Below are 18874 nucleotides of genomic sequence, written 5' to 3' on the forward strand. Positions count from 1 at the left end.
ATCCCTTGCGGGACTCGAGGAATCGAACTGGCAACCTTGTGGTTGAGAGCCCACTGGCCCATGTGGGAATCGAACTGCCAGCCTTCGGAGTTAGGAGCATGGAGCTCTAACTGCCTGAGCCACCAGGCCGGCCCCACACCACTTTCTTAGTTAATAGCCTCCATTTGGTTTCCATGGCTCTGTGAAGAATTCTGCCCTCCTTAACCACTCCTGCAAGACCTCCTAAGATGGGGCTTCTGCCCACCACTCCTACCTCATGGCATGCCCTCTTTCCCCCTCTCACTCTACTTGGGTTTCATTCATTTTCTAGAATCCACAGATTACTTCCCACCTCAGGGCCTTCTGCCTAGGACACTCAGCCACCACCTCCCATGTAGCCACTTATTCTTAAGGTCTCCACTTAAATGTGGCCTCAGGGGCCTGGTCACCCTGAGATGGTCCCCATTACTCACTGCCACAACTGCTGCAGGCCTCTGTGGCATTGCTCACCGTCTGTCAGGACTCTGCTCAGGTATCTGCATTCTTATGTTTTGTCTGGCTCCCCTGCTATTTACTGACCATAGTCCCAGGGAGTAGATGATCAGTTTCCAGCAAGGAGTAAACATTTCATAGGTGTTTGAAGGATGAATGAAGTGCCTGGCATAATTCCTCGCATGCAGTTGATGGTCCCATTTGTTACTTGCTCTTGAACTGTCAATGAATGGGGTGATTCTGGGAGATGAGGGGTATGGGGAGAATCCCAGAGAGCAGTTTCCAGGCTCTTGGCCTTGTGTGGAGAGGTGCTGGCTCGGGTAGTAGATGGCCATCACCTGTAACTAGTTGGCCATCAGCTGTAACCAGTTAGCCATTGGCCACTGACGTGGCTGCCGTGGCTGAGCTAGCAAGCACGGATTGCAGCTAGCAAGTGGGGTTGGTTGGTGGGCAGAGAAGTGGATGGCAGGTTGCAGATTCTGCAGCTCCTGCTTCCTGTGTCTCCAACCCAGCCGCCGTCGAGAATATAGTGGTGTGACTCCCGTATCTATGGCTCTGTGGGTGTTCCTTTTTGGCCTCACCATATCTTGCGTTCCTGGCTTGGGGAGTGCAAGCTGAGCTCCTGCATGACTCATGGCGCAGCGAGCAGAGTATGGTGCCGGCCAGAATTTTCAAAGGAGTAATGGAGCAGCTTACACGTATGAAAACTGTTTTGCGAGCAGGGTATGGTGCCGGCCAGAACTCTCCGAAGGGCAGTGGAGCAGTTTGTGTGTATGAACACTCAGTCTCTGGAAGCCCGTGAGGAGCAGCGCCGGGAACAGGAAACGCAATTTGCCTGGGAGAGGCGTGATCCCTCGCTGAATTGGTGGTCCTCTCAAGCCTCCGGATGGCATGCCGCCCTATTGGCCAAAGCAAGCATCGTCTTCCTTTTGGTGGTCTGCTGCTGCCGTGGGCTCCTAGACTTGTGGACATTTTACACCGAAGGCCTCCACCCAATCGGACGCCTGGCGCGGCGAGCAGGATTCCGGCCAGGTAGGAATGGCGTCTGACTCGGGCAGGAGGACGTGTGGCCCGCACACAGTGTGTGGTGTCCAGTAGTCACTGTTCTCAGGAGTTGGACCCCTGAGGAGGGGTGGGAGGATGTGGACGGTTCTCCGACCAGCAGAGGCCGGAGAAGGCAAGGGTCGTTGTGGCCGTGTGGGCTGGGAAGTGCTTGCTGAGGCAGCCCAGATGCGGGACTTGTAGTCCCAGGAGGAAACTCTTGCTGAGTCCTCCGTGGGAGATGAGGGTGAGGTCAAGGTCGTCCCTCGCCCCCAGGTTGGGGAGGACTTGGAGCCCTCGCCCTGCGGAGTGCACAGCCCTGGCGAGTGACTGTGGACTATAGGGAATTGCCTTCCATCCCTGATTTGATGGCCTGCTTGACTGTTTGCTTGGGAACGTACCACCATGTAGTGGAACTGGCGGATGTTTGCTTTCTGTGTCTCGCCCGGCTACCAGTGAGACTGTGGTGCAGGAATACCCCTTGTTGGGGTTCAGGCGAATGTTTGCTTCCTGTGTCTTGCCCGGTCACCAGCGAGACTGTGGTGCAGGAATACCCCTTGTTGGGGTGCAGGCAGATGTTTGCTTCCTGTGTCTCAACCAGCCGCCGTTGAGAATATGTAAGCACCTTGGCTATGAGCCACTATTGTTCCAGCACGGCACCCTGAAAACCCTGGCTGTGCCCAGGAAGTCTGGCTGTGTGTGCCCAGAATGACTGGCGGTCCCCTGAGAAACCCTGACTATGCCAAGAGGTCTGGCTGTGCCCAAAAAGTAGGTGGACATTGAGGGACACCCCCTGAGACATTACTTGAACTGGACTGAAACTTTTTCTCGTGAGCTAAGTTCCTGACACAGGGCCCCTAGCGGAAGATGCGTGTTACGTAGCTTGTGAGGCGAGACCCTGTAGGGGTGGAGTGTGGGGACAGAGTCCCAGAGAGCAGTTTCCAGGCTCTCGACCTCACATGGCGAGGTGCTGGCTCGGGTAGTAGATGGCCATCAACTGTGACTAGTTAGCCATTGGCCACTGACGTGGCTGCCGTGGCTGAGCCAGTAAGTGTGGATTGCAGCTAGCATGGCGGACTGCAGCTAGCACGGAGGATTGCGGCTACCAAGTGGGGTTGGTTGGTTGGCAGAGAAGCAGAGGGCAGGTTGCAGATCCTGCGGCTCCTGCTTCCTGTGTCTCTAACCCAGCTGCCAGCGAGAATATACTGGTGTGACTCCTATCTGTGGCTCCGTGGGTGTTCCTTTTTGGCCTCACCATATCCTCCATTCTTTTTTTTTTCTTTTTTTTTTAAACCATATCCTCCATTTTTATGTGGGGAGCAGGACCTGAGTCCCTGCATGACAAGGGTTTTTTTTTTGTTACTCTCCCAGTTTTCTGGGAATGGGATAGGAGAGAGTTGGCATTTTTAAAAAGACATAAGGGATGAGGTCTGGCTGTCTGAGAATTTGAAGGAAAGGGTGCTTGGCAGATGGGTGACCCATGGCATGGGTATTCCATATAGTTAGTGAGCAGATCCTCAACAGTGAGCTTTAGGAGAAGAAAGTGCAACTGGGGCTCCAGTGAGGTCTGGAAGCCTGTGGCTCTGGGACACTGTCATTACTTTACAGGATAGAACGGTTGGTGTTTGGGGGGAAAGTAGAGGAAACACAGGAATACCCCAGGTCTCAGCCAAACAGAAGAATGCCTAGAAGAGTAACCTCAAGGACCCTTAGAACATGCTGGCGCAGTGACATGGCCTTCAGAATCCCAGGAAAACCTGAGAAACCCCATCAGGTCATCCGGTGGGGTAGGTTGGACTCGGATGTGGTAATAACCTGGAAGGATTTAGGCATCTTGTTGGCTACAGGCCCCCAGCCAATCAGAATCAAGGATAAATCTCCTCTCAGTTTCAGAGGAGACCATAGGGTAAGTGGGGCCAGTAGGCTTTTGAGAAGCAGAAAGCAAAAATGCAACATGATGGGGGCTGAAACTAGATCCTCAGACAAACATTTTTCAAACTCTGGGTTTTGACCCATTAGAAGGTCATGAAATCAATTCAGTGGGTTGTGACCAAAATGCTCAGAATTTAACAGAAAATACCAAAGTACACTACACATAGTAAGTGCTGTTTCACTAAATGTCTGTGTGTACATGTCTAAGTTGTTGAAATGAAAATATATTTCTTACTGTGAGTTACAATTTTTTTTTAAAAGTTTGAATGCTGCTGCTCTTGAAAGGATGGACAGACAACATGAAGGGTCCTCCCATCCAAAGAACAGGAGGCTGAGACCCCAAACCCAGGGGTCATCAGACCCTACTTGGTTTTGGGGGGAAAGCATTGGGTTTGCTGTCAGGCAGAGCTGGAGTCAAATCCTGACTCTGTGTCTTACTCCGAGCCAGACACCTAACAAGTATGGCTTTGTCACTGGCAGGTGTAAGTAATACCAGTAATGACCTCACTGATGGTGGTGAGGTTCCTAGCCGAGAGCCAGTGCCCATAAGAGTTACTGGTGTTCTCACCAGCAGTTCCATGATGTTGGTTCAAAGGGCCCTTGGGGCAGCAGCCTCCCAGGCATTTCTGCCCCTCCTTCCCCTGCCCTGCCTGCTAAGCGGGGCATTTGGCTGCCAGGGATGCCCATCCCCTGCCCATCCATCTCAGCACCTTCCAGGGTGAAGTTGAGAAATAAGGAGACAGCAGCCTATAGGAAGGAGATCCAGGAGAGGAAAAAGAAACAAGTTTTATTTAAGCCCCAAACACTCGGCTAGAAAAACCGAAAAGGAAAGAGAGAGAGGAAGTAGGGAGAAGAAAAAGGACATTAAAAAAGAGAGAGACAGAGAACACAGCAACCCTTTTCCATTTAGAAATTGTCAAGTTACACTGACAGAGGTCACAGAATATCCACAGAAGCCATCACTGCTACACCAACACGAGCCCTACAGGGTGGGGTGCGGGGTGCGGAGCCCCACCTGGGACCCCTCTCAGAGCCTCGGGCCTGAGGCTCCTGGGGAAACAGCATATAGTAGAAGGGGCGGGAGAGAAAGGCCCCATGCGAGTAACACAGCACAGTGAGCAGGGGCTGGGGGGCCAGGTACAGGGACTCCCCCAGACAACTTAGTTTTCTCTTGGTCAAGCACACACTGATGGACAGAGCAGCGAGGCGCATGCATCTGGGGGGGGGGCATTGACGTGCTGTGGGCTTTGAGAGGACCGTGGGGATGGGGGCTTGGGAGGGCAGCTGGAGCAGGTGGTGCAGGGACGATGGAACACACACAGGCACTCCCACACGCCTGGGTCTACACCCACGTGCATATACACACAGGTCACACACACCTCCACGTACACCCATCCACATATGTGGTCCATATACCTACAAGTCTCTTGCAGCTACGCATGTCTGCACACACACATTACACGCATTCTCACACACAAAGCTCTTCGAAACCAATGTACAGGTAGGTGGGCACGTGCTGATGCCCAAGCAGGTTACACGCACCTAGGCGTGCATGCCTCCCTGCACACGGGTGGTAAGTCACACCTGTACACACACACGCTTCTCTCCATACACAGTTAAGTGGCCTTGTGCCAGTGCATACACACAGGCTGCATACAACTCCATGCAAATGCCTCTCAGCCCGAAATGTGCAGGAACCAAAGTGAAAGAAAGATGCAAAGCCCACTGGGCTCCACATGAGTGGGTGGGGTGGGGCCCAGGGCTCCCTCCATCTGCCCCTCATGGATGGACACTTCCCCCACATCCCCCTACAAAGGGACATTCAACTTAGGACAATGACGGTGGGGCACACATTCAGGTCACAGGGCCGAGGGTGGGAGGTGGGAGCAAGTGAAAAGTAGCAAGCAAAGAGTAATGGAGTGGAGGGAGGAGGGGGCACCACTCCCCCCAACCCTCCCAATTCAGGGGTCTCTGTACAGCCAAATCAAACCAAACCAAGTCACTGGACCACAGAAGCCAGGCTGATGTATCCATCCTCCAGCCCCCCTCCCCTGCCAAAACAGTGGCCAGGGAGCGAGTGCTGTGGTTTTTTTTTTCTTTTTTAAATATTTATATATATTTATATTACGTATATTATATATATATAATATGTAAATATATTTTTAAAACAATATAAAATGTTAAGACACTTCACTTAAATGTAAAGAGTTGCCTGCAATTAAAAGTAATTGCATCATTTATGAGGTCCTTTTTTTTTTTCTATTTTCCAGGGTTTTTTTTTTTTTTTCGGGAGGGATTTTTTTTCCTCTTCTTTTGTTCTTTTTCAAAAAGGCTTACTTGCCTTTGTACAAAAATGATCCAAAGCTAGAAAACAAGGATGAACTAACAAAAACAAAACAAAAAAAGAGAAAGAAATGAAGAAACACAACCCAATTTCCCCTCGCTCCCCAAAGAGGCTCTCCCTAAGAGACCAGGCCCCAGGGTCTATGAGGTGCTGCCCCTTCAATGGCTCCTTCTTTCTGTGCTTACTCGGGAGACTAAACCCAAACCCCGTCCCCTGTGCTTACCCGACTTTGTGCTCCAAATAGGAATCCTGCTCCCTGGGGACCCTGCTCCATTCTCCTCCCCCTCTCCCACCCACATAATCTCCCAGCTAGCCCCTCGCTCTGCCCTCTGGGGGGGCCAGAGCTGAGAACCAAAATTGGTCTCTCCCTCCCCATCTCAGGACCTCCATCCAAAAGCCTCACTGCAAGGCAGCCATTCACAGGTTGGGGGCCCTGACTGGCTGGTCAGACCTCAGGGACCCTCAAGGATCTCACCAGGGGTCACCCCTCCCCGGAAAACCCTCAACTCTCAAAGAGGATGGTTGAAGGTTAAGTCACCCACCTCTGGACTCAGAACTGCCTCCCATCCACCCCCTCTGTATTATCCCATTTCCCTCACAAGACCCTTCCCACCCTCCAGGGCTCAAAATCTAATCGTCTAGGCCCTTCATTCTTGCCCACCCACCCCCATTAAATAAGTTCATGTTATTTAAAGTGCTAAATTAGGGAACTAAAAGTACCAAACATCCCTCCTCTGGCTGCCCTCTCCCAAGGCAGTGTCCCCAGTATTAGGCTGTCTGCCCCACCCACCATCCACAGCCAGCAGTCCAAAAGGGCCCCTTCCTCCGGTTGGCACAGGCCAGGGGGCTCCTCACCACAGGAAGAAGGGAGTCCCAGGAAGTCAACTCCCCTCCACGGACACACAGATTCAAGGACCTCACACACACCATCCCCTCCAGGCCCTCAAACTCTGGCCTCCCTCTCTAGCCCACGCATCTTGACTCAGGCGCACCAGGGCATGTAGGAGAGAGCAGAGGAGAGCAGAGTTCAGACACATCCCCAGGCTGGACAGGAGGGGGTGCCTCAAGGGCCAGGGGCTCCCTGCGTCCCATTTTCCAGCCTGATATTGGAGTTGGTCCAATGTCCAGGTTTTCCTCCAGGAAGGTTTCAATGACGGTGGAGAGGGGATGTCTCGCGGCTCCAAGTCTCCATGGCTCAGAGTTTGTTTGGAGTGCTCTTGGGAAGTTCCGGGGAAGGGAGGAAGGGAAGGGAGGGTGCAGGAACTTAAAGATGGACTTGGGAGGAAGAGTGGGAAAAGAGAAAAGGGAGGGACCATGACAGGCAGAGGGCCATTTCAGAATAGGAAATCAAAGGAAGATGGTGTGTTTTGGTTCTTAGTTTTACTGTTTTGCGTTTAAAAAAAAAACACACACAAAAGATAATTGAAAGTGTATCATTTAAAAAACCAAACACACCAACAGAGGATGGGTATAGAGAACTGAGGAGGGCCACATCTTTGGCAACCCTTCAGAGGGTCTGGAGAATGCGGTGGGGTGGGGTGGAGATGAAGGGAAGAGTAGGCAGAGAAATGGCTGGGGTAAGGGAAAGGGGGGATAGGCTGGGCTGGAGGTGTCTGGGGGCTTCTAGAAGGAGATGGAAGAATTCCTCGCCCCAAACGAAGTCAATACGGGGATAGAGGTTCTGGAAGCTGAGGGCTTTTCTGAGACTGGGCTTGAGGTCTCATTTGACCCGCTCATCTCTTTAGATGGTTTAGTGGCCTGGAACAAAAACAGGGGTCAGGGATCAGAGAGAGGAAGGGTAAAGACTTCATGCTAGCCCCCAGTTGAAGTTTTCAAAAAAGAACACCTCTGCATATCCAAGAGGAAATTAACTGCAGAAGGAAGACACCAAAGGGGCATCTGGAGAGAGTGGTCCCCTTGAGCTAGGGAGTGGGGTTGGGAGGGGGTTGGAGAGCATAGCAGGTGCAGAAATGGGGCACAGAGTTGGACCAAAGGGCCTGGGAACGGGTGAAAATGTAGGTCCACGGTTACTGATAGGAAAGAGAGAAGGCGGAAGAGAGAGACCAGAGAAGTATAAGAGATGTCCCAGGGCCAGCAGACAGGGAGATGGGGAGTGGGGAAGGGACAGGGGAGGAAGGAAGAAGTGAAACGTTAGCTGCCACAGGGGTGCATGCCCTCCAAGCAGGGAGAGAGTAAGTGAGCTCTTAGTCCCAACTGGCCAGCAGCCCAGACAGGGCCCCTTTCTACCTCAGCAGGAGGCTGATTCTAAGCAGAAGGTCTTGTGGTGGCCACTGAGGAGAGAGCTTGCCTCCCTGGGGAGCACTTCTCTAAAGAACCCCCCATCCCCACCCTCCAAGAAGCTGAGAGAAAAGGCACTCACTGCAACCAGCCTCCTGCGCGTGGCAGGAAGCCCCACTACGTCCCATGACTGTTTCTCCAGCTTTGACCTGTGCCTTGTGAGTAAAGCAGGTCACTCCCTAGTCACCAGTCGGCTGGCTCTCGTAGTTAGAAATAGCTGAGTCCCCTCTCCACCTCCCTGCTTCTATACTGGTTCTGGAGGTTTGTATGGTTCCAGAGCCATCGGCATTGCTGGGAGGGGATGACATGTCACAAATGCAGATTCCTGGGCCTGCTCCAGAATCCACCTCTGGCATGGGCTTGGGAACGTGCATTTTAGGCAGGCACCCCAGGTGATCCTGCTGCACATTTCACTTGGAGATCCCCTGGATTAGGGCTACACAAACTGGGTTTTCTTCCTGTCCCTCCTGGCCTTGTTTAGTTACTAGTGTGATAACCAAATTGTACTGATTAAAAAAAAAAAAAAACCAGAAAGGAAGAGGACTGGAAACAGTGTCGTGGCCCATTGCTAGAGACCTCCTGCAGGTCAGGTCTGGGCAGGGTCACTCCATTTCCCATGACCTATATTATCAGCCAGCTGCTGGGTCACTCTACCAGATGCCTCACAGCAGGAAAGCAGACCGGGCCTCCAGCAGCCTGGAAAGGAAACGAGGAGCACACTGACCGCTGACAGTGAACCTGCCCTTGCTGCTGGTGGTCATTTCTACTTCCCCTGGGTACAGTGATTCACCTGGGTTTTACTCACCACACTGCAGTCTGCAATCTACATTTCCCCCTTTATGAAAATCAAAGCAGGTTCCCCGTTTGGGTCTTCTACCCCTCTCCTCTTTCCTGTGGCCACAGATTCCTTCCTCAAAAGGGTTCCAGGGCTGTAGCCAGACATCTTTCAATTCACTCCGTCCTTTGCTGAGAGCCACGTGCCAGGCACGGTCCCTGCTCACAGGGTCCCAGTACCTGGGCCCTGAGAAAACTCATTTAACGGCAACCAAGAGTTCTCTCCATCCCTGTCACTTAACTTTGGCTCCTGTCCTGCTCCTCCTCTCCTCCCCTTTCCCATTTAAGTTCTTTCTGCCAAAGCCAGGTGGGAGGGGAGCATGTCTCCCTGTGTGTCTCTTCACATTTCACCATGTCCCAGTCCCGCCATTGGTTTCCTCTTGGCTATCCTCTTTGTTCTCAGCCCATCTCTCTAGTTAAAAGGTTTTCTGTTCCTTCACTTTAGCATTTGTCAAGAGCCTCTGTCTATTCTGAGCTTTGGTCTTTAGAACACCTGCCTTCCAGCTTGTACCTCCACCTGACTGGGTATTCATTCAGGTGACGTGTCCTCACCCAAGTGATGTCCCCCTTCTCCCACAGCCAACACACGGCCTTTAAACATCAGCGCTCAGCCCCATTCACCCGCTTCCATAGATCCCCCCACCCCTTCTTCACAGGGACCTCTTGTGTTTGCTCTGTGAGCATCTGTTGGGTAAAGTCCTCTCAGGCCATCTTCCTTCCCAGGAGACCGGCCACAACAACATCCCAAACCCACTTTCCTGAAGCGAAGGGAGCACGTGTCCAGCTGTGCCCAATGACCCTACCCTGTGCTGCTCAGAGTTCTCAGGTGACACAGCTGTTGTCTCAGAAGGTTCCTGTCACTTCCATTTCACCAACCTGGCACTTCTATTCCTCCCCTGTTGCTCCCAATTATGTCCAGAGAAGCAGAGCTTTGTCATCGTTGTGGCAGGGGAGAAAGCTCCTAGATGTTCAGCTTTCAGCTGGGGGATGCTGGAACCCTTAGCCAGGGCCCAGAGGGCCGACCCCTGAACCCCTCCTCTTCCAGTGGGTTAGAGGCTTAGAGGCTAGCCCCCTCCCTCTGCTTCGAACATGTTCACCTGCCTCCGTGCTGTGACACAGATTTCCATACAGGTGTAAATCATCTTGATGCAGCAGACCCTGCTGGTGCCTCCTCCCAGGGCCACCTCCCCCCTGCCCACACCCCCTTCTTCCTTGCTATTTGCCTGAACCAGGTACTGGGCTATCAGCAGAGGTGGGGCTTCTCCCAGCCCAAGGTGGGTGGGTCCTGATAAATGTATAGCAACTGGAGCAATTCCTTCTCCTTGCCAGTGTCTGATTTAGGCGGAGCAATGAGAAGAGAAGGGAGATCAGTTAGGGGCTTCTGGGAAAGGTTCTCTGGCTCCTAAAAAGATCTGTGTGCTTAGGACCCCTGGAATGAAGGCAGCCATGGGGGAAGGGCAGAATGATGAGCCAACAGGACCAAAATATGGAAGGAGCCTAGGTCCCACATCTAGAGCTGCTGATCCTCCCTGCTTCCTGACTTCTTCTGTTACACAATACCTTTCTTTACTGCTTAAGGCATTTTGAAGAGGAGTTTCAGTGAGTTGCAGCTAAAAGCATTCCAACTGATACATGAAACCCAGTGCTGCTCCCCCAATGCTCTAGTCAACACTATTCCCGTCACTGGGGCCATCTCACCAAGGCTTGGTGAGACCCACAAGGTTATGTTTCCTGGCAAAGCAGGAGAATCCATCAGGAAGATACAGCATTTGTCTCAGGCAGACCTGGGCTGAAGTCCCAGCTCTGCCACTTCCTAACCGTGGGACCTCTGTCCCTCTGGGGTCTTCATGTCTCACCTGCAAAGCAGGGAAGACAGTCCCTATGGCATTAAGAGTCACATGAGATAACACACACAGAGCATGACACACACAGGACACACGACAGTAGCTATTACTATTATATCATTTGAACATTTTAAGTCGGTTTTGTCTGTTTCCATCTGGATTGGGCCTGATCAGTGGCACATTCATTCACCTACCCAACAAATGTTTCCTGAGTGTCTGTGTGTGCCAAGCACTGCTCTAGGCGCTACAGGAATGCAGCAGTGACAAAGCTCAGCACCTGTATTTTAACATCTAAAGTTGTTATGAGGATTAAATAAGATACCTAAGCTTGGTACAGCAGAGGCGCGCTGGCTATTTTTCGTCTGCCTCTCCACCCAGCGGATGCCAGGCCTGCCTGCTCTGTGCCCTGGCTGGCTAAGCCCCCTGCCTTTGCTGACTGGCTTCTGGTTGGGTTTGGCCAATGGGATTCTGGCAGGATGGGGTGGTGGGTGTGGGGGTGGAGTTTCTTCTCTACGCCCTCCCTCCTTGGTGCCATGTTATAGGCAGCAGCTGCGCCCTCCATAACTACAGCTCCTGCTGTCCCGCTCTCACTGGGCTCCCTAACCTCTATGACGTCCTGCACTCCTTTCCCCAGGGAGGTCCAGCTTTCTGCTCTTCCTGGTTCCATGGTATCTCAACATCCCTCAACCCTCTGGGTGGTCCCTTCATTACAGTCGCTTCATGTGAGCCATCTGAAGAGATACAGTAGGTGTTCACAGATTTCTCAGCCCTGGTAGAAGAGGAGGTATCCACCATTTCACATCTGCACCAATATCCCTGGGAATATGGCTCCTATCCCAATCCTGGGTCTTGAGCACAACATGCAAGGACATTTTTTCAATGTCACGTCCTCTGAGTTCTCTGTAGTATCAAGCACTGTTGCACCATCTCCGAACCCCCCACCTGTTTCTGTGTCTCTGGCCCTGGCATTTCTATTCCTCTCCCTTCATCACCGTCAAAGGCAGCTTTAAGCTCCAAGTGTTAGAACCCTCTGTCCAGCCCTTGACAATGTACTGTGTGACCAAGCACAGTGGTGTCTCCTTCCCTTTGGAGAACAACTGGCTTTTAAAACTCTTTCCCACGCCCACCCAGTGTTATGTGACCTCAGAACCTCCTGCTGGGGTTTTGTCCCCATGGTACAGATGAGAAGAAGTGGTTGCAGAAGGACTTTGACAACCAAGGTCACAGACAGAGTTGATATGGAGCCCAGAGGACTGAGGGCAAGTGACCCAAGATGGCTGAGCAAATTGAGGGTATAGGTTGGAAGGTACCAGGAGAACTGGGCAGAGGGGACCCAGGGTGTCATGAAGCGCCCTGGGCATAGGTGATGGAAGTCACCAGGAGACCTTAGAAGGGCATGCGTTTAGGTCGTGAAGCATGAGATGATTTTTTTCCCTGCCTCTTTGTAACGTTTCTTTAAAAAATTTCCACAAGTAATATGTATTACTGTATTAGAAAGAAGATATGCTTTTTTTAAAAGGAAGGAAAGCTATTTAAAAAGTGAATGTGAGACCAATGGCAGTAGTGTGGAGAGAACAACTACGTCTGTGTAGCAGGGGAGGGAAGGGAGGAGCTCTAAGAGCCACCACAGCATGGGTGAACGCCTGCAGGTGGGTGACATTTCCTGAGGGGAAAGCAGCTAAGGAAGGCTTGAGCTCAGAAGAGACCTGAGCGGGGCCAGATGGAGTCTGGTAGCCAAGGAAAGGAGCGTGTGGTGTGGGGAGAAAAGAGGCCGGGCACAGCGAAGTGAAAAGGCAAGCAGAAAGGAGTTAGGCGGGGTGGAGCTGAGGGCTGACCAGGGAAGGGTCCATACAGCACCCCCTGGTGTGTGTTGGGGGGTACATATCACTCATGCTGCAGAGAGGTGGGAAGAGTCCCTTTGGAGGCCGCTGGAGACCTAGCCAAGGCCAGTGGTGATGATGGAGGGGAGGCAAAATGGGCTGAGGATTGAATGGAGGAGAGAGCGTGGAGGCAATGGAGGTGACCAGAAAAGGGCAGGGGAAGGCAACGGGTGAGCAGCTGGATGCTGGGGGAGTCGTGACTTAGGGTAAGAGATGGTGGAGCATAGTAATGGCGGAAGGAGGCGCCCCTGAAGAGGCTAAAGCAAATGTGCTTTGGGTGAGGGGTGCCAGTCTGGATTTAAACCCTGATCTCCCACTTGCTAGCTGTTTGACCTTGGGGAAAGCCTCCGTTTCCCTATCTATCAAATTGGGGATAAGGACCTTCTTCAGAGTGGTGAGTGCAATGAAATAACGTGTGTGTCTGGCACAAATGAACACCCCATAAATGTCAGCTGCTGTTTTGGACATGAAAGTGGGACCAGCCTGGACAGGATGAGGGGAACTCATCCATGGTGGTGTCAGGAAAAAAGAGCCGGGGGTGGGACTTGCAGGGTGTGTCTGGAGACCCATGAGGAAGACTGTGGGCCAGTGGGGGGCCAGTGAGGAGAGGCTGGTCAGGGGGCGGACAGGAGTGGATGGCCCATCTCCACTGGATTCTCCAGGGAATCAGCAGGCAGGCAGGACCCACGTACCAAGGGCTGGCGCAGGATCACGTGGTGGGAAGGGCTCTGAGATTTCTGGATCCCAGTCCTGGCTCTGATCCACCGTGCTCTGCACCCTTGGGAAGTCCCTTTCTTTCTCTGAGCTGCCCCTGGGTTGTAAAGGAGGCAATGGACTCGCCCATTTCTAACCTCCTACCTCTGAGCCTTCATGTCACAGCATCTAGACATTTCACCCCCCACGCCCACCCCAACACCCAGAACAGGTCTGGCATACCAGAGCTGCTCAGAAATATTTACTAAACCAAATGAGTCCACTGAAGGTCTCTCAACATCTAGGCCCAGGGACCACGCTGCAACTTCAGACCAGCCACACGGGGACACAGTGTGGAAACACCCATGGGTAAGGTCAACAACTCTACACACCATCCCCTAACACGCTAGTTAAATCTGAAAGAGGGTGCAGCACCCCTGCTGCTCCTTCCCCACGGGGAGGGAGGACAAAGCACCCCTCTCTTTTTTACCCCATCGAATATCAGCAGGAATGCACTGAAACCCAAACACAAGACTGAAAAGCAGATGCAAGTTGGTTTCTACCTCAGCTGGTCTAGGAGCTAAGAGGGAAGCTGAGATCAGAGTGGGTGCCCCAAAGAGCAGGCAGGACTGAGAGCAGAAAGAAGGAAGCAGGAGAGGAGGGGAGCAGCAGCAGATGAGAGGGCATATCAGTCTCCCTCCCATAACCCAGGGCAGGCCAGGTCTTAGAAGGGACTTGGGCATTGGGGCTAGTGGGGACAGGAGTCCACTCACTCCCCCTCCTGCAGGAGCAGCTAGGGAGAAGGCCCTGCATTAGGGGAGGGCCCTGGCTGAGAACCTAAATCCTAGACCAGATCCAGAGCCCTGGGACTGGGGAGAGGCGGGAGGAGATGCCTCAAGGGACCGGTGGAGCAGTCCTGACAGGGAGGGCCTCTCTGGACAGCCAGTGGGAAGACAGTTGTAGGAACAATGGCAGTACACACCCAGCACACAACGAGCACACAGCACTGCAGGGGGCGGGGCCCGAATGGGGCCAAGGTCCCAGTCCCACGGTGCCCGCCTTACCTGCTGCTGGGCCTGAATCCTCATGTACTCGGCCCTCTGCTTGCCGTGCTTGCCTTTGTCGGGGCTGCCTGTCTGGCTCTGGGCTGCCTTCAGCCTGGAGGCTCCTGGAGTCACCACCTTCATGGGTGGCACACTGCCACCACCACTCTGCAGGAAGAGGGAAAGGGTCGGGGTTGGAGGGGGGTCATACAGGAACCTTAGGCACTGGGTGGGATCTTCAGTGGGCCCTTTGGGACCTAGGGACACACACCCCACGCCGGCTCTGTAGCCTGCCCAGTCCAGGACTCAGGCCCACTCTCTAAGGCCAGATTTCAGGTCTCCCTGCAGGAGAGGTGACAGGGCCACCAGCGAGGTTCCCAATCACCCCACTCCCTAGGGAGAATGCATTGGTGGTTTCTTTGAGTAGCCCAGAGACAGGTGGTGCTTCCTGGGGGAGCCACTTGTAAAGTGAGGGTCCCTAGCACCACCCCCACTCCCAGCAAGGGGCACCATCCTGAGCCCAGGAGAGCATGCCCGAGTCTGGCAGGGGAGGGGGGGTATTCTCTATAATGGCAGACAGAGCAGGATTGACAGCCCCAGGCCCACATCTTTCTCCGAACATGAGGATGGGGGTGAAGTCTCCCTAGAGATGGAGAAGTCTGGCCCCCTTGAACCACCCCAGGTACTAGACCTGCCCAGAAGGCCTCTGGAGCTCCAGAGGCAAAGGCAGAGAAACGACAGAGACAGAAAAAGTCAGACAAGAGAGGGGGAGGGGACATGGGGATGGAAAAAGGGGAGAGAACTTTATTTGTCGGTTTATAGATACAGAGCAGAGGGGAGAGGCCCTGGTCCCTGCCAGGGCTAGATGGGCTGATCCCTGAAGAGGCCAGCTTCCCAGCCTCCCTGGGCTCTGCCTGCCAACCCCGCCCAGCACCAGGCTCCCAAAAAGGAGGCGAGAGCTGAGAGAAGGCCAGTGGGAGGAGGAGCTGGTGTAGTGTTCCTGCAGCCCTCCAGCTCTGAAGTCCTGAAGGCAGGCTGGGAGGACAGGGGAGGGGGCAGCCACCTGGGGACTTGGGGGCAAGGGTGGGGGACTGCCAGGGGGTCTCTCGGTGGGGGTCGTGCCCATCTGGCTCAAGGTAGCTTCCAGCTCCCGGAGAGTCTCCTGCAGGCTGTCCATCCGCTGGGTGGTGGTGGCCCTCACTGCGCAGTCCAGGTCAGCAGTAGGCTGGCCCTGGCACTCCCCACTGGTGGGCTGAGAATCGTGTTCAGAGTCCTTGGGGGTCTCCTCTGGGTGCATCTCAGCAGAGGGCTCCTGAGTCCTGTCTGAAGCTGGTCCCCAAGGACACAGGATCCTGGCTCCTTCTTCCTCTGGCATACAGCTCTCTATCCCCAGTCTCTTCAAAGGTGTCCCTTCTTTTTCGGGCATCAAGCTGCTCCTGGGCTGGGAAGCGTCGGCCACGACCCCTGGCAGGGCCTGGGGGCCATCCCAGCCCCTCCCACTGCCAGCCAGGGTCCGGGGTCTTGGGGTGGGGGTCATCCTGAGACTGGGTTCTTCAAGCCTGGCCTTTGGTGGAGAGGGAGGGTTGGAGGCACACTCTGTCAAGATGATCCTGGGGACGCAGAAGGCCCTGGGGCCTGGGGCAGCCTGGAGAGAGAAGGAAAAGGAGGGAGAATGTGGTCTCTGCAAACCATATCACCCCAAATTGGGATGGGAGATTAGACATGGGTGAGCCTAGCCCCTTCCTCCCATAGATGGAGAGACTGAGGCAGGGGAGAGGCCTGAGTTGACCCAGCGATTAGAGGCAAAGCTGGGACAAGAACTCACGTCTCTTTCTACCATACCCTCTGGTCTCCCTCTTGCTGGCAGAGATGCCAGTTTACATAGAAGCACAGATACATGCTGATTTCCCATTGCCCATGCTAGACTCTGGGAGCAGAGTTTAGGTCTCACGGGTCCTCCCGCGAGTTTGCCCATCTGTGCAATGGGATAACAACACGAGGGGTGGGTGGAGAATTAAGCGAGCTCATGTGGGCATGTGCTTAGAACAGTGCCTGGCTCACTGTCAGTGCTCACCTATTTGCAGAATCGAACTAAATGAGGAGACCAGCAGCCCTGTGTGGGTGGAGACCAGGTGTCAGTCTCTGGCCCCTAAGGGGGGGGCTGTCATCCTCTTCTCAGGACAGAGATTCCTGGATCCCCCACCCCCTACTTTTGGAGCTTCTTCCAAGGGTTTCACAGCCTCAGAGGAAGGGGCTCAGCCAAGTCCCTCTGCTGCACACAAGCTTTGGCAAAGCTGGAGCACCCGGTTCTGTGAGAATCCCTGGCTCTGGCTTTGGTGGGAGCACAGAGAGGCCCCCCAAACTGAGTGAACCGCCGTCTAATTCTGAGCACCAATCTTGTTCCAGGTTCTGTTATGTACATCTTTGCCTTTAATCCTTACTGTAACCCACGAAATGGTCACTACTCTCCTTTGCCCCACTTTATTCATGAGGAAATTGAGGGTGTGGGGGGCGGGTCATTCACCCAAGGTCACTTACCCACAGCTAGTTAGTGGCAGAGTCGGGATTTGAACCCAGGCAGTCTGACTCCAAATCCAGTGCTCTTTCCACTAAAAGGAGCCATGGGGAGATTCGTGGGGGGCAGCAGGGTCCCCCAACCCCCCTCCCAAGGCAACCCACAGCCCTGCCAGCTGCTTACCTGGAGGTGGGGATGCAGACCAGGGAAAGCAGAGAGGGAGACCCATGCCTGCCTGGCTCCATTGCCCGGTGGTGCCTCAGGACGCAGAGGGTGAGCCTGGCTTCAAAGGCCAGCGGAGGGGCTTTGACCACTGGGCCCCTTCAGGATTGGCTCCTAGAGCCAGAAAGGGGCAGGGGCTGGGTGCCGAGCGCACGGCCAGCCTGGGGGGCAACCCTTCCATACTGCTCATCCCAGATGGCTCCTTGAACTGCTCTGTGCCCATCTTCTGCCCAGCAGACAGCACTGTCCACCCATCTGGTGCCTGTCTGCTCCCCCTGACCAGGGAGGCAAAGCACCATCAGGCCTTAAGCTAGGCCAGAAACTGGTGGCGGCCAGCATGGGGCCCACTGTGAGCCAAGGAGAACCAGACGAGACAGGTGAGCCTATGTGTACTTAGAGATGGCCTCCCAGAGCAGAGGCCCTCCTCCCCCAATGTGACTGGGCAGAGGGAGACATTCCCAGGCCACCCCCCTCCTAGGTCCTACTCCCCAAGCACAGTCCTCTGGGGGTAGAGACAGCAGGTCCACCCCCAAGTTCCCAAGAAAGAGTAAAGAGGAAATAAGTGCAGCAGGACAGCAGCAAGGACTAAAGTTAGAGTGAAAGAAGAACTTCCCAATGCTGACAGACAGAGCCAAGGAAGGGCATGAGTTTCTTCTATTCCAAGCTCCCTGACCAGAGGGGGCGAGATGGAGCCATGGGTCGAAGGGAGATTATAAATGAGCCTTCCCCCTGGGATGTCCTGGCCTCCAGTACAAGGCATAGATTCTAGTGGGCGAAATGGAGCGCCTTCCTGACATGGCAGAGTAGGCGGTACGGAGGCAGGGACTAGGCAAGGGCTCAGAACAAAGCCACTTTTTCAGTTGGACCTAAAGTCATCTAGTGAGCAAGATCCAAACTCCAATCTTGGACCAAGACAAAACCCCGGCTTCGGGCCAGACCTAAACTCTGGCCACAGATGGGAACAAAATACCCAGGCCACCATGGGCTGACTCAGAATCAAGCCTGTAAAGAAAGCAGACCCAAGGGGCCACCGGATACCAGCCGCTGGAGTCTCAGGGACAGAAGAAAGGGTTATGCTCCTGCCCTTGGAATGGGGGAGGGGTGAGTCCTTGTAGGGGAGGCTGTGAAAGTGAGGGGGCTCAGGGTGTTTGAGTGGGTTAGCTTGAGAGGTGAGGACAGGAAGCTATGCAGGCACAGGCAGAGAGAGCGCCATGAGAAGTGGGGGGCAGCCCGTTACCTTCCATGTGGGGCCTGGGGCTGAGCCCCCGGGGAACCCCAAGTCCTGGGGGGACTGCAAGGTGGGAATCAGCTGGCGGCAGGGCGTGGGGGGGAGGGAAGACACTGAGCTTCTCTCAAATACCTGGGGAGCAGAAGGCAGGGGCAGATTTGGAGGAAGGGCACAGGAAGGACAGGGGGGGTACAGGCCTATGGCTTATGCCGCCACGGGGAGGGGTGGCCTGGGCTGGCACTGGGATCCCAGCCTCACGCCTTGGCCCCTCACCATGGCCACTGGCCACTGGCCACTCTGCCCTCCAGTTTGTCTCCTCCTCCAGAGGCCCTAGAAGTCCAGGGTCTCCAGCCAGTCAGGGAGGAGGACTGAGGACACTGGAATGGGTGACTTGGGAGAGGCTCAAGGCACTTGGGTTCAGGGCATTAAATGTTTGCAGAACATTTGAGGATGGGGGTGGTCTCAGAGCACAGAGGGTCTTAAGGTAATTGAGTAGGGGGTCTCAGAGACTACAATCAAAAAATTCAAA

At 54.1% G+C, this 18874-nt stretch overlaps 1 protein-coding gene across 7 annotated transcripts in view; it reads right to left on the reverse strand.

Moving 5' to 3' along the window:
• Nucleotides 1-4205: 4205 nt before the first annotated feature.
• SRCIN1 (SRC kinase signaling inhibitor 1) overlaps nt 4206-18874 on the reverse strand; it is a 68535-nt gene continuing 53866 nt past the window's right edge. For 3 of the 7 annotated variants that reach the window (XM_081028845.1, XM_081028846.1, XM_081028844.1), the window contains 2 exons: nt 14402-14548; nt 4206-7546 (listed from right to left, as the gene is read on the reverse strand). In XM_081028845.1, coding sequence (XP_080884971.1) covers nt 7412-7546; nt 14402-14548 — 282 coding nt within the window. In that variant the 3' untranslated portion in view covers nt 4206-7411. Of the gene's footprint in view, nt 7547-14401; nt 14549-14577; nt 16026-18354; nt 18478-18874 lie in introns of those variants that run through there. The other 4 variants (XM_081028847.1, XM_081028843.1, XM_081028841.1 and 1 more) reach the window with 3 other exon arrangements.

The sequence above is a fragment of the Rhinolophus hipposideros genome, assembly GCF_964194185.1.
Source record: "Rhinolophus hipposideros genome assembly, chromosome: 20".
Taxonomy (NCBI): Eukaryota; Metazoa; Chordata; class Mammalia; order Chiroptera; family Rhinolophidae; genus Rhinolophus; species Rhinolophus hipposideros.